This window comes from Coccinella septempunctata, chromosome 2, assembly GCF_907165205.1.
Source record: "Coccinella septempunctata chromosome 2, icCocSept1.1, whole genome shotgun sequence".
Classification (NCBI taxonomy): Eukaryota; Metazoa; Arthropoda; class Insecta; order Coleoptera; family Coccinellidae; genus Coccinella; species Coccinella septempunctata.
The window spans coordinates 16,208,964-16,223,339 of NC_058190.1; the positions used below are offsets into that span (position 1 = coordinate 16,208,964).

Genomic DNA, 14,376 nt, shown 5'->3' on the forward strand with positions numbered 1-14,376 from the left:
TCACGAAATGTGGGCCGCTGCTCACAATTATCAGCAAATTTCGACACAGAAATATTAGGCATAGGTGAATTAATCTTATTTACCTGTCCCAACGTTGCCCCTCTTGACTAAGCTGGTGCTGATATCCTCTTTGCCGTTGCGCAAAATGTCCATGTGTACTGACTGAATTTCTTTCCATCCTGCTGCCAATTCCTGCTCTATCCTTTCGATTTGTTGAATGTCCCTTTCCATATTATGTCTGGAGCATTGTAAGCCTGACCAATTGTTTCTTAATTAGTGGGTTCTGGACTTTTAATTCTCGTTCAGATATTTGCAGAAGTGAGTGTATTCTGCTCTCCTGGATCTTTTCATGGTAGTTGTTTTTGAGTTATAGATCTTCAAGAGATAGCTTACGTAGCAGCTTCTTATGGACACTATTGAAGGCATAAAATAAATTTTGAGGAGCATTGTTTTCAGTTTTGATGTACTGCTCTGTTCTTCTCCTTGCAGAATCCTTTTTCAAATTTGAGAACAATTTTTCCATTTCCTTCATTATGGTCATTTGCTGGTTGATTTTTTCCTAGGCTCCTTGGAATGGTCACTGATGATCCTACGGTAATTTGTATGGGGATGGCGGAAGGTGTATTTTGGTGGCGACGGAAAAGTGGAGCTTCCACTAATATCCGTTTATTGAACTAGCTAACTGCGGTCTCGATTACACAGAAATGTGTCGTAGTTTATATAGACCGATAATTGAAAATAGTAAACAATTGTTGACAATGTGATTGATGGCGCCGACCTTGCCTTTTCTTTCATTCGTTTATTTGGTGCAAGGTTACGAAATATTCCTTGAATTACATGTTTTTTTACAAGTTCATTTTGTGACTTGAGAGACCCAGAAAATGAGGGCCTGATGAGAGGCTAAACTTTCAATTACATCAGGAATTTTAGTTCATACCGAAGGGAATGTGTTTTATGAAATTTTTTTCGATATGTTATCTTGAATTCAGTTTGGACTAGGTTCAATGGGTATTAAAATTGCATGCCGAAGTAAAAGAAATACCTTGTATACATTAGTTTTTTCTCATTATGTTCAATATCACATCAATTATAGGGAATTTTGATGTGTTTTTTTTGAGTTCAGTGTTATTTATCAGTTTTTCCTGAACCAGATTTGAAAAAAAAAAAACCAATTTCAACGTCAGTATAAACTTTTTGTTGCGAAGAATAATTGTATCAAATGCTATCATAATATTTAGGGTGGTTCGAAAGTTCTGGGTAATTGAAGAAATTGGCAAAATTTTTTTTTTATAATTTTAATTTTGTTGTATCGGCTCATCATAATCAACAAAACAAATTCCCCGTTGAATCGATGAGTATCTATGAAACGAAAATTTGAGAAATTTCCGAAAACACTCTTTATATCAAACCAGAAATACCCATACGGAATTGTTTCAGTTGGGCTTGATCCTCTTTCCAATTTATTGTTTGTCCGTTTACTCATGATACACCCTATATATTTCATACCCTTGGTTCATTCTACCGAATTTTTTTCTATGAAAAATTATACAACACCAAGTTACATGCAGAAAGAAGAAATTTTGTGGTAACTTTTCAGTGGAAGCGGAATGTGCTTTAAACTGCCGACCAGCCGGAATGAATTTTTATGCTACCCTCAATAAGACTGTAATAGATGGTACTCCATGCAGCAGACCTATTTCATCAACGGGTAAGCCTGCGCCGCATGGAACTAGAGGAGTTTGTGTTTCAGGTGAATGTAAGGTAGGTGCCTCTTTTTATTTGTGAAGATGAGTATTGGTATTATTCTATTATAGAGGAGTAACGTAAGACTGTAAAATGAGAAAATGTAGGAACCCACAGAACATGCATCGATTTCGAAAAAACTTTTTTATCAGATTCTTCATATTCCCTATGAAAATGTTTACCTATCAGAAATCATTGCTTCTTTCGAAATACGTCAATTTTTTCAAAAAATATACAAGGTATCACAATAATATCGGAATTGTTAGAATAACTTGGGAGAACATTTTAGAGAAAAAGTTTCCGAAAAAAGTTGCAGGGTTTTTCTCTGGCTATCAGATGGTGACTATGGTTTCGACCATGACCTTGATATTCAAGGTCAATTCAAGGTCACTTTGGACTCCCAAAATGAAAATAGCGAGAAATTTCGAAATAGTACCTTAATTTATCCCTTCCTTCTGACCTTGAAGCCTCTGCTTCTTGAAACACGCAAAAGTAATGGTTCGCCACAAAAAAATACAGAACATTTCTGAGGAAAATATTGCTCAAAAAAGTTTCAAGGTTTTTTCTCCACTATGCCATGATGAATTCGGCCTTGGCACTGACCTTTAATGAATTTTATTCAATGAGATCCTATGATTTTGGAAATCGAATATTCGTTGCTTTTATTTATGGGGTCAGAAGAAATATGTCCCTTTTAGAAAATCCCCTTGAAGATCGAGGCATGAGTTAAAGATAATATAGGATAGCGAACATGAAACTGAAATATACTTCTTAAGTTCAATTCTAAAAATATCTTCTCACTTGTTTTCGTAATTTTTTTCAAACCGGACAAAGAAAACGGTCCAAACTACTGGATCACCTTGACAGTACTCAAGTTCTAGGAAGTGTAAAAGGATGACGCCTATTCTCTATTCTGGTGGTAATGATGGGGGAATTGTTAATAAAAAGTTTTGAATGTCATAGCTCCGCGAATGTTTGCACAATTCATTTTTGATACAGTTAATTTGGAAGCTCTTCTCAAGTCTTTCCCGATGTTGATGTTGAACGTTTAACATTCAGTAGTTTGCGAATTCATACTCAACATAGATAAGTCATATTTCGGTTCATATTGCATTAAGATATTTCGTTAATAGCTAGTTTGTTTTGTTTTTTAATAGGCTATATTTTGTTTTTAACAAGTTTTTCGATAAAACTCATAGTTATTCGAGAAAACCCGTTCGCAAACGTGGGTTTTTTAGGTGAAGAATCTTACGTTTCAATCGCGAATAACTCGAAAACTATTGATTTTACATAATAACTTTTCCATACATTTTTGCTCAAATTCAATCCCCCTAACTACTTCTGGATTTTATTTTAACTCTACTGATTCAGTAATTCAGATTGTTCATAAATAAATAAATAATAAGAAGCAACAATTATTTTTGGGTTAACTTTGTCAAAAAAGTACAGATCTTCCGAGGTGTACCTTACGGCTCCGTTATTATGGTGTTGGATATTGAACTATTCAAGAAAGTCATAAAAAGTGATCTTATTCGATATAGCTATCATACTATATATAGGAGAATTCTTGAGTGATGATACCATTTGTGAGAAATGAAATAATTTCCGTTTTCTTTCTCATAATTGACTTGTGCTATACATTTTTGTATGTCTTGAAGGATCAATAGAATTTCATTCTATTCTAAGACGAACAGATTTATAAATCAGTTTTTTCTCACAAATTCATTTTGTGAAATTCAAGAATTCGCAGTTATTATTAGTTTCAGGGTATCTAGCATCACATACTTAAATTCCTTTGAATGGAAAACTTTTTGATTCAGTGAATCAGGCTGTGTAAACTGTAATTATATTCCTCACCGATAATGCGTTGTAGCGGAGATTGGCAATTGCTTGAAAAACGGAAAATGAAAACAATGTTCCATTCGAGGAGAAACAAATACTACAGTAAATGCACAAGCCTAGAACTGACCTTAAAATATGTAAATATTTTTTTTGCATCAATTATCTGTTGAGAATTTCATCAATCAATTGAGTCAACCAAAATCTACGATGGAAAGCAAGAAAACAAACTCAATTTTTTCTGGAGCATATGTGCAAAAATACGGATTAATTACATATTTCATTTTTTTGCTGGTAGTGGGTTGTGCAAGTACTTAGTAATCGGCTTATACGGATATCTTCATCATAATATTAGATTTATTTATCGTCATAACGTCGGCGTACCTACGGCTCTCGTTTCGTAACCAGAGGCCATGAAGTCATTGGCTACGAAGTTGATTTTATTCCTTTGCCTGAGAGCAAGGGAATAATGATCGATCAGTGAATACTACACGCAAAAAGATACACAATATCACAGAAGCCTCTCAATCGTTCTGATAAATAAATAAATACTCCTACCCCAGAGATAAAGCCATGCATTGTGTTCTTTTATCGAATATAAAGAGCAAGTTACGATTATTGCGCGAGATAGGGCCAAAACAATTTTTCTTGATATCATTATTGAATATATCCATCATTAAATGAACTTTCAGGTAGATTCTGTGATAACATGTTGAGTGGTTACTATTTTATCTATGTATGCAGAGAATATACAGGATTTTTCCACAAACGACCACGAACGAAATAAATCATGTTTTTCATAATTGGGTGATTTGAACTTTAAGATTACAAGTTAATATCTTATCAGAAATAACTATCAGAAATAACGATTAACCTACTTCGAAATAATAATTAACATTTTCAAAGTAATATGTAGGTATACAGGGTGTCCCGTAAAGACCACGTCAAACGAAAACGAAAAGTAGATTAGACTGTGCTCTACCTGATGTGAAAAAATTGTTCCTATGAAAGTCTCACAGTTTTCGAGATATTTGATGTTTTATGAAAATGTTGAATTTTTTCATTTAAAATGCTTTCTCTCTTGCGGAAGCTACAATTTAATACTTTTCAACGTAATGTTCAGAAAAGATCTAGTGTCTTTTTTTTATATCACGTCAGATAAAATTCAGCACAAAAAAACACTTCCTTCAGAACATGAATTTTAATTTTTTTTCTCAGAATCCCTGCATAATATTTTGTGGTATTTTTCATTGCATGAATTGAAGTAATCATTCAACAAAATTTACGGAAAAAACTGATTCGAAAAGTATTTAATTGTAGCTTCCGCAAGAGAGAAAGTATTTTAAGCGAAAAAATTCAACATTTTCATAAAGCATCAAATATCTCGAAAACTGTGAGACTTTCATATGAACGATTTTTTCACATCAGGTAGAGCACATTCTGATCTACTTTCCGTTTTCGTTTGACGTGGTCTTTACGGGACACCCTGTATAAAAGAAATCAAATATTTTCACTTTATAGTAATTCCTAGTACTCAATATTCTAACAGGTCTATCAAGTTAGCCCGGAAGTTCTGACATTTCGAAGAGAAAATTTTTTCAATGAAAATGCTAGCAAAGTGCTGGCGAATGCTGAAGAAAAAACTGAAAAATCTCATATAGATTTGGAAAAATTGGGAATTGAATTTTCCGGGCCAACTTATGTGCAGCCCGGAAAACCCAGCATTTTTCATCGATATTTCGAAAATAGTAAATGCTAGCGAAATGCTGGCGAATGCTGAAAAAAAAACTGAAAAATCTCATATAGATTTGGAAAAATTTAAGTTTGAATTTTCCGGGCCAACTTATGTGCAGCCCGGAAAACCCAGCATTTTTCATCGATATTTCGAAAATAGTAAATGCTAGCGAAATGCTGGCGAATGCTGAAGAAAAAACTGAAAAATCTTATATAGATTTGGAAAAATTGAAGTTTAAATTTTCCGGGCAACTTATGTACAGCCCGGAAAACTCAGCATTTTTCATCGATATTTCGAAAATAGTAAATGCTAGCGAAATGCTGGCGAATGCTGAAGAAAAAACTGAAAAATCTCATATAGATTTGTAAAAATTGGAAATTGAATTTTCCGGTCCAACTTATGTGTAACCCAGGAAAGCCAGCATTTTTCATCGATATTTTGAAAAAATGCAATGCTAGCGAAGTTCTGTCAAGTGCTGAAGAGAAAACTGAAAAATCTCATATATGTTTGGAAAAATTGAAAATTGAATTTTCTTGACCCCTAATGTCAAACATGTAAAAGTCAGCAATTTTCATTGATTTCTAGCTATGTGCGGGCGAATGACCAGTACCACTAGAAAAATGGGTGATTAAATTTGCCAGGGCATTTCGTTGAAACAAAAAACCATTTTGATGAACAGCTTTATTGTTCCAACGCAGTAAGACAATCCGTCCTTTAGTTATTAGTTGGCCGTGACTAAACAAAATGATAAATTTTTCCGCTATTGATGTTGTTTCTGTTGACTCCAAAATAAGACATTTTAAGTCATCATGCATATGCATGAGTTCCAACAGAGGTTAGTGTAACGGGGTACCATAACATTGGGCGTATGATACAGGAGCTTAGGGAACAACCACCGTAAAAAATCCTGTCTCCACATGAATAGTGTAGTGATGACAGATTTGTTCACAGAATAAGCTTTCAATACTGAAGGGTTTCTTATCCATTGACATAATAATTTCTTTTTTCTTCGACTGTCGCAAAATACCTTCATTGTATATTCAATGATGATTTCTAAATATAGTATACTCCATTCACATTTATTTTAGCACTTGGTTGGCCATGAAATAATTTTCTCAAGTTTTTGTAACTAGAACGGAGTAAGGTTGGCACTCATGAAATGTGGTTAATGTCATAACGCCGTTGCCACAACTAATATCAATTTTTATTACGAAAATGCCGAAAGTGATTTAAAAAAGAGAGAAGGCAGGGTTTCAGGAAGTGCTATATAGAATTCAGGTCCGCTCATTCAAATAGTTATCCCTGCGATATTCTAAAATCCACAATACGTCAGACGGTAGCGAACATATTCTATGTAAGAAAATTTATATGATGTTTCATCTGAATCTAAACGACTTATATTTCAGCTGAATATTTCCACAATCAGAAAGATTGTGAATGAAGAGGATGACAAAGAATTTCCTTCTATTGGGAGACCCAATTGAGCATTTGAGAATTTTATGTTTGAGTGAATTAAGGGGTTACATGGGTTTCGTGGGTTCAAAAAATCAATTTTTCTTTTTGGCTCATTACTTTGTACAACATCTTTGTTGTAATTCACTCAAACATAAAATTCTCAAATGCTCAATTGGGTCTCCCAATAGAAGGAAATTCTTTGTCATCCTCTTCATTCACAATCTTTCTGATTGTGGAAATATTCAGCTGAAATATAAGTCGTTTAGATTCAGATGAAACATCATATAAATTTTCTTACATAGAATATGTTCGCTTCCGTCTGACGTATTGTGGATTTTAGAATATCGCAGGGATAACTATTTGAATGAGCGGACCTGAATTCTATATAGCACTTCCTGAAACCCTGCCTTCTCTCTTTTTTAAATCACTTTCGGCATTTTCGTAATAAAAATTGATATTAGTTGTGGCAACGGCGTTATGACATTAACCACATTTCATGAGTGCCAACCTTACTCCGTTCTAGTTACAAAAACTTGAGAAAATTATTTCATGGCCAACCAAGTGCTAAAATAAATGTGAATGGAGTATACTATATTTAGAAATCATCATTGAATATACAATGAAGGTATTTTGCGACAGTCGAAGAAAAAAGAAATTATTATGTCAATGGATAAGAAACCCTTCAGTATTGAAAGCTTATTCTGTGAACAAATCTGTCATCACTACACTATTCATGTGGAGACAGGATTTTTTACGGTGGTTGTTCCCTAAGCTCCTGTATCATACGCCCAATGTTATGGTACCCCGTTACACTAACCTCTGTTGGAACTCATGCATATGCATGATGACTTAAAATGTCTTATTTTGGAGTCAACAGAAACAACATCAATAGCGGAAAAATTTATCATTTTGTTTAGTCACGGCCAACTAATAACTAAAGGACGGATTGTCTTACTGCGTTGGAACAATAAAGCTGTTCATCAAAATGGTTTTTTGTTTCAACGAAATGCCCTGGCAAATTTAATCACCCATTTTTCTAGTGGTACTGGTCATTCGCCCGCACATAGCTAGAAATCAATGAAAATTGCTGACTTTTACATGTTTGACATTAGGGGCCAAGAAAATTCAATTTTCAATTTTTCCAAATATATATGAGATTTTTCAGTTTTCTCTTCAGCACTTGACAGAACTTCGCTAGCATTGCATTTTTTCAAAATATCGATGGAAAATGCTGGCTTTCCTGGGTTACACATAAGTTGGACCGGAAAATTCAATTTCCAATTTTTACAAATCTATATGAGATTTTTCAGTTTTTTCTTCAGCATTCGCCAGCATTTCGCTAGCATTTACTATTTTCGAAATATCGATGAAAAATGCTGAGTTTTCCGGGCTGTACATAAGTTGCCCGGAAAATTTAAACTTCAATTTTTCCAAATCTATATAAGATTTTTCAGTTTTTTCTTCAGCATTCGCCAGCATTTCGCTAGCATTTACTATTTTCGAAATATCGATGAAAAATGCTGGGTTTTCCGGGCTGCACATAAGTTGGCCCGGAAAATTCAAACTTGAATTTTTCCAAATCTATATGAGATTTTTCAGTTTTTTTTTCAGCATTCGCCAGCATTTCGCTAGCATTTACTATTTTCGAAATATCGATGAAAAATGCTGGGTTTTCCGGGCTGCACATAAGTTGGCCCGGAAAATTCAATTCCCAATTTTTCCAAATCTATATGAGATTTTTCAGTTTTTTCTTCAGCATTCGCCAGCACTTTGCTAGCATTTTCATTGAAAAAATTTTCTCTTCGAAATGCCAGAACTTCCGGGCTAACTTGATAGACCTTATTCTAACATTGTTCTATGTTTGAATTTTGTTAATATTTATTTTTCAATATAATTTTCCTTTTCCTAATCGTGACCTGACCCATTCTGTGAAAGTCCTTCTTATAGATCCAAGAAGGTGAAGAGTCGATCCATTTCCAATTCCTAACAATAATAGAACATTTTTCAATACTAGAACATTTTTCAACAATGCCACGCATTTGTGCTATCTGTGATTGCGAGATAACAAGCTCCGTTGAGTCCATAACGTGTTCCAAGTGTAGGAAAAATTTTCATTTCGTTTGTGTCAATCTTACTAAAAACGATGTTGCTTTTTTTGAGGGAGGGGCGGAGAAATGGTCATGCTCTCAATCTACTTCAAATGAGAGGATTCTTGGCAATAATTCCCAGTGCGATATGTTCAAGCGACTAGACGTGTTGAATGATTTTTCGAGCATACGATTTGGGAATTTGATTGAATACTGATTATTCGAGAGAGTTCTGTGAATAAGTTTTGTTGTGTTGTTATTGTATACAGTCCAGATCAAAAGATCGTTGTTTACCAATTGAATGTCAATATTTATAGGGGTGATTTTTGACCCCATTTTAAGAAAAAAACTTCATATTAACATATGTCTATATTTTGAGATACAGGGTGGTAAAGTTTTCAAAAATAAATAAGACGCGAAGAACTGAATTTGAACACTGATGAACTGTTACACGAAATAATGACAACCGCCTTGACAACAGAAATATCAAATTCTTGGCCACAGTCCACTACAATAAGTAATAATTCTTTCTTACATACATACCTAATGTAATTTATTTGAATGCAGACAAACGTTTTTTATTTTTATAAGCAGAAACCGTGCATCGGATTGAAGAAAATCAAGTGAATGACTTCAGTGAGAAATGATTGGGAATTTCAAAAATAATTTTTATTTCAGGAAAAATCTGTGGCGTACCATTAATGTCTGCCAAAATAGGTAGGTAACGTACGAACGCCACTGGTGGAAATTTAAAAAAAGTGATACATTAAAGAATGCCTCTTGATTCATAGTACATGTATAACAAGTTTCATTAAAATATCTGAAGTGGTACCTATTGTGGATATCAATAATAAATGATTTAATTTTGAAAACATTACCACCCTGTATCTCAAAAGGTGAGACGTTTAGGACATATGTTCATATGAAGTTTTTTTCCTAAAATGGGCCCAAAAATCACCCCTATAAATATTGACATTCTATTAGGAAGCATCCTGTATAATAATTGGTTACTTTTGTTCTTTTCTCTTATTGATATTTATCAGCATTGTAAAAAACTAAAAACGTTTAGCCATGTCGGAAACCTCAGATAATGAGGGTTAGTACATGAAAGCTTCCGATTAAGTCGAGGAAGACTTTAGCGAAGGTGAGTCCGTGGGTCGGACAAATTTACGCGAAGAAAATGAATTCATGAAGGCCGAAATCGCTAAACTCAAACGGTTTCGATTTTGATAAATGAACTCCGTCAAGCCAAAGAGAAAATTGTAAAACTCTCTGCGCTTAAACCCTCAACTTTCGCCGAAGTTGCCAACTCGTTGGGGAAAAAAGAAATTTCTGTGGAGTTCAGACAAAGCCCTACAACGCCTGCGGTCAAACCTCAAAATGCGCATCCTACAAAGCGCGCGCAAATAAAGTTCCTCGTCTGACGAGGAAAATATCAGAAAGGCACCAGAAGTGCCTAAGAAGGATAAAATCCCACCCATCACGATGATGGGCACCTCAGATTGGGTAGAGATATCCAAAGCTCTCTACACTAAAATGATCAACTACAACCGCGCAACTGTAGTTAAAGACGGTATAAAAATCATCGCGTCAACAGTATATGATTTCAGAAAAATCACAAAATTCTTCGAGCAGCATGGTGAAGAATATTTTACCTACCAAATGGAGGGAGAGAAGAAGATATATGCCGTCATCAGGCATTTACCAATCGACACTGATCTTCCATTGATTGAAAACGACATGATATTCCAGGGAATATCAGACGCTGAGGTGTCCAGAATGATATCGAACCAGACGAAGAAGCCCATCCCTCTCTAACTGCTTAAAGCTCAGAAAAAGGAAATCTTCGAAATGAAGCGACTCTACAATCTCTGTATTGTGGTTGAACACAAAAAGAGGCCTGAAAGTCCAAGCCAGTTCTTTAGGTGCTAAAGGTACGGACATGCACAGAACAAATGCTGGAGATGCGTGAAGTGCTCAGGAAGCCAAAGCAGCAATGACTGCACACTCACCAGAAAAGGTGAAGAGAGAAATGCCACATGCGTCTTATGTGGAGAAGGGCCATCCAGCTAGCTACAAAGGATGTAGCGAGTTCAAGCTGGTGAGCAGAAAAAAAAATTCCCGAAAACCAGCTGAACAGTGATGAAGGCCAAACCTGCAGAACAGGAAAAGAAAAGGGGGACTCCAAAACCGGTTCAGAAAAACGTAGAACAGAAGAAGCCTCCAGTGCAACAGGCTTTGAACAGTCAAGAGGAGGAGAAAAAGTTATCTGAATCAGCCGATGATTTGGATATCTTCACGGAAAAAATTTTCAACAAGATGATGTTGAAAATTGAGACCGTACGGAATCAACACTCGGAAAGCTAAAATAGAAGAAATAATATCAGAGAGACAACCTGATATTATAGCCCTACAGGAAACAAGACTAAACCGGAACAGACGACTGAATTTCATGAATTATGAAACATATAGATGCGACAGAATTACAAACACCGGAGGAAGAGTAGCAATATTAGTGAAAAAAGATCTGAAACACTACTTCAAAAGTAGATCCGACGAAACACAAGGAGAAACAGAAACAGTGACGATTGTTGCCGAATTGAATCGTCAAATAGTCGAAATTACATCGGCATACAAGCCACCACTAAACAATTTATTGGAAGAAGAGATAAACAATATGTTGGAAGGGACAAACCCGAAAATCTGCATCGGACATTTCAAGTGTATCCCCATTATGGAACAGCAGAACAGAGAATAGAAATGGCAAAAAACTCAAGGATTCCGCCGAAAAACAAAATGCCATAGTTATTGGACCAGAGTCACCGACATATCTTGCTTTTGGTATAGGAATACCAGATATAATAAATATCGCGATATTGAAAAATATAACTCAAGAATTCTCGATTGAAACTTTGGAAGATGGAACCCCAAACCACAATCCCGTGGAATTGACAATTGAAGAGGAACCAAGAGAAAAACTGATGGAAATATAAGAATATTCTGATTGGGCTGAATACAGCCATTTAATACAATCGAAAATAACAGTAATTCCAACAATAAGCACTCCAGAGGATCTGGAATGTGCGATTGATAGACTGGAAGGGATTATATTGAAAGCTTACGAAAAAAGCACGAGAAAAGTGAAGAGACTAGCACCAAGTCATCCGCATGGCGATACGCCTAAAGAAGTAAAAGATCTTATACGAGAAAATCGAAGACTCAGAAGAATATATCGGATGAATAAAAATGATCTGAATAGATGGAACCTCAACCGCCATAGCCAAGTTCTGAAAAACGCCCTGAAAGATCTAAGAACAAGCAGATGGAACAAAAGGGTTCAAGAACTGAATAAAATTGATCATTCTGCATGGAGAATGCAAAAAAGCCTACGAGAAGAAAAGACTAAAATTCCACCCTCACACGGAGAAAGGGGAATGGCGTATAACAATACTGATAAGGCAGATGCATTGGCGGACTCGATCGAACGAGAATCGAGAATAAATTACAGGATAGACGACAATAATAAAGATTTGAAAGAACAGGTTGAAGAAAATGATGAAGAAATGGATGAATTACCAGCGGCTGCTGAAATAGAAAAACCAACATCGCCAAATGAAATCAGAGAAATAATTAGAAGTTTGAAGAAGAGGAAAGCTCCCGGAAGCGATGAAATAACGAATTTTATGTTAAAGAAATTACCAGCTTAGTTATCAGAAGAAGAGTTATGGGAGTACCACTTGGACATTCTGGAGGCACATATCTGAATAAGCATTCTAGACACGACTTCATATACTTTATTCACACCTGAAAAAGTGTCAAGTAGTGCCGAGGCACACTGTGTAGGCAGCACTTGTAGGCTACCATGTGTATGTTGTACAGTTGTGGGTCTAGTACTGACTCTTGAGTCACACCTGGTTGTATATGTCTTTTCTTTCCGATTCCACTTGAATTTTTCTGTTATTCAGAAAACTCAAAATCCACTTGCATGGTTTTATTGAAAATTAAGCAAATCTTATTTTATGAAGCAATGCTCCCTAATGCGGTACACACTCTATCGAATGCTCTGGAGACGTCTACTGAAACAACACCTATTGCGTGTTTATTCTGGAAAACTTCTGTTACATATTGTGTAAATCTCCGTAATTGCTCCTCTGTCGAATGATTTCTTTCCATTGCTAATTGCTCTTCTGGTAAGAGTTTCAGTTGATCAGTTTCTTCTGCGATCTTTCTGTAGATAAATATTTCGACTACTCCTCCTGAGGCTCACAATGAACACATCAGCCTGTAGTTTTGACATTATTTCCTTTCTTTTCCAATTTTGTTCAAAGCCCGTTTGCAACAGCCGAGAATTCTCTGGAGAATTCTCTACAAAATTCTCGCAAGAAAACGGCAGAGATTATTTTGTACGCAACTGAACAGAGAATTCTACCGAAAGTGCGTATGTAACCTTACATAATTCACGGCGCATGAAATCTCGAGTAAATTTTTTAGAGAATTCTCGGCTGTTGCAAATGGGCTTAAAATGTCTTCTACAGTTTTTCACTTCTTCGGATAGTGTTCAGACCTCACGATACCGTTCGCATTATTTGTGGAAACAGCCACCGGCTGAACGGCCGATTTCATAATGAAACCTAAAGCCCCTTTAATTTTAAAGCTTCGTTTAACCTCACTGAAAATGACAGTAAAGGAAGCTTTAAGCTAAAAGTGACTTCGAATTTGCTTATGAAACTGGACGTTAGTATCTTGAATATTACCTACAGCTTAACCTTAACCCTAATAGAAATGACAGTGAAGTTTCGAGCTTGAAGTGACTTTAAATTCGATCATGAAACTGGGCGTACTTACGCCCATATGAGAATAATATTCAGGGTGAATTGTTAAAAACTCGCCAATGGCATATATCTCCAAAGTTATAAGAGAAATGGTAAAACAATCAAGAATGTTGCCTCAGTTTATTCAAAGAAAAAATAATAATGGTAAATAATAAATTAATTCAATAATCGTGATTAAGTCTAATACAAATATTAAGCAGCTGAGTTTTCGCCTAACCTAAAAGTTATTGCACTGAACAAAATCAAACCCAATATAGATTTTTTTGATAATATGAAAAATTATGAGAGTTAAGTTACTTACCCGACTAACCGTCCGCACTCAAGTCACCCTAAAAAGAGAAATTCAAATGGTTTTCTTCAACATCATTTAAAATCTGGAGAAGGATAAAACACAAAGCTGAAAAATATATCCTGAATTTTGGTTTATTCGTGAAATTAGTCAGACGATTATAGTTATTGGATTAATTTTTTGATTTCCATATTTGAATTCATAATCATGAGTGATCAATAATTTTTGACATAATGTCTTGAAAAGGATTGGAAATTGCACGAAATAACCAAAATTTTCATGAACATGTAAGTTCATTTATTTATTCAACCGTTTATTCAGATAACTCATCAATCACTACAATAAAAAGGCACGTTTGTGATAACACTTCAGTTCACATCGATCACTCCTAAAAGT

The 14,376-nt window shown here is 35.2% G+C and overlaps 1 protein-coding gene across 2 annotated transcripts in view; it reads left to right on the top strand.

Annotated features, from left to right (window-relative positions):
- Positions 1 to 14,376, top strand: part of LOC123306524 (thrombospondin type-1 domain-containing protein 4-like) — a 728,470-nt gene that overhangs the window by 384,124 nt on the left and 329,970 nt on the right. For both annotated transcript variants that reach the window (XM_044888570.1, XM_044888569.1), the window contains exon 6: positions 1,598 to 1,761. In XM_044888570.1, the coding sequence (XP_044744505.1) occupies positions 1,598 to 1,761 (164 nt within the window). The remainder of the gene's footprint in view (positions 1 to 1,597; positions 1,762 to 14,376) is intronic.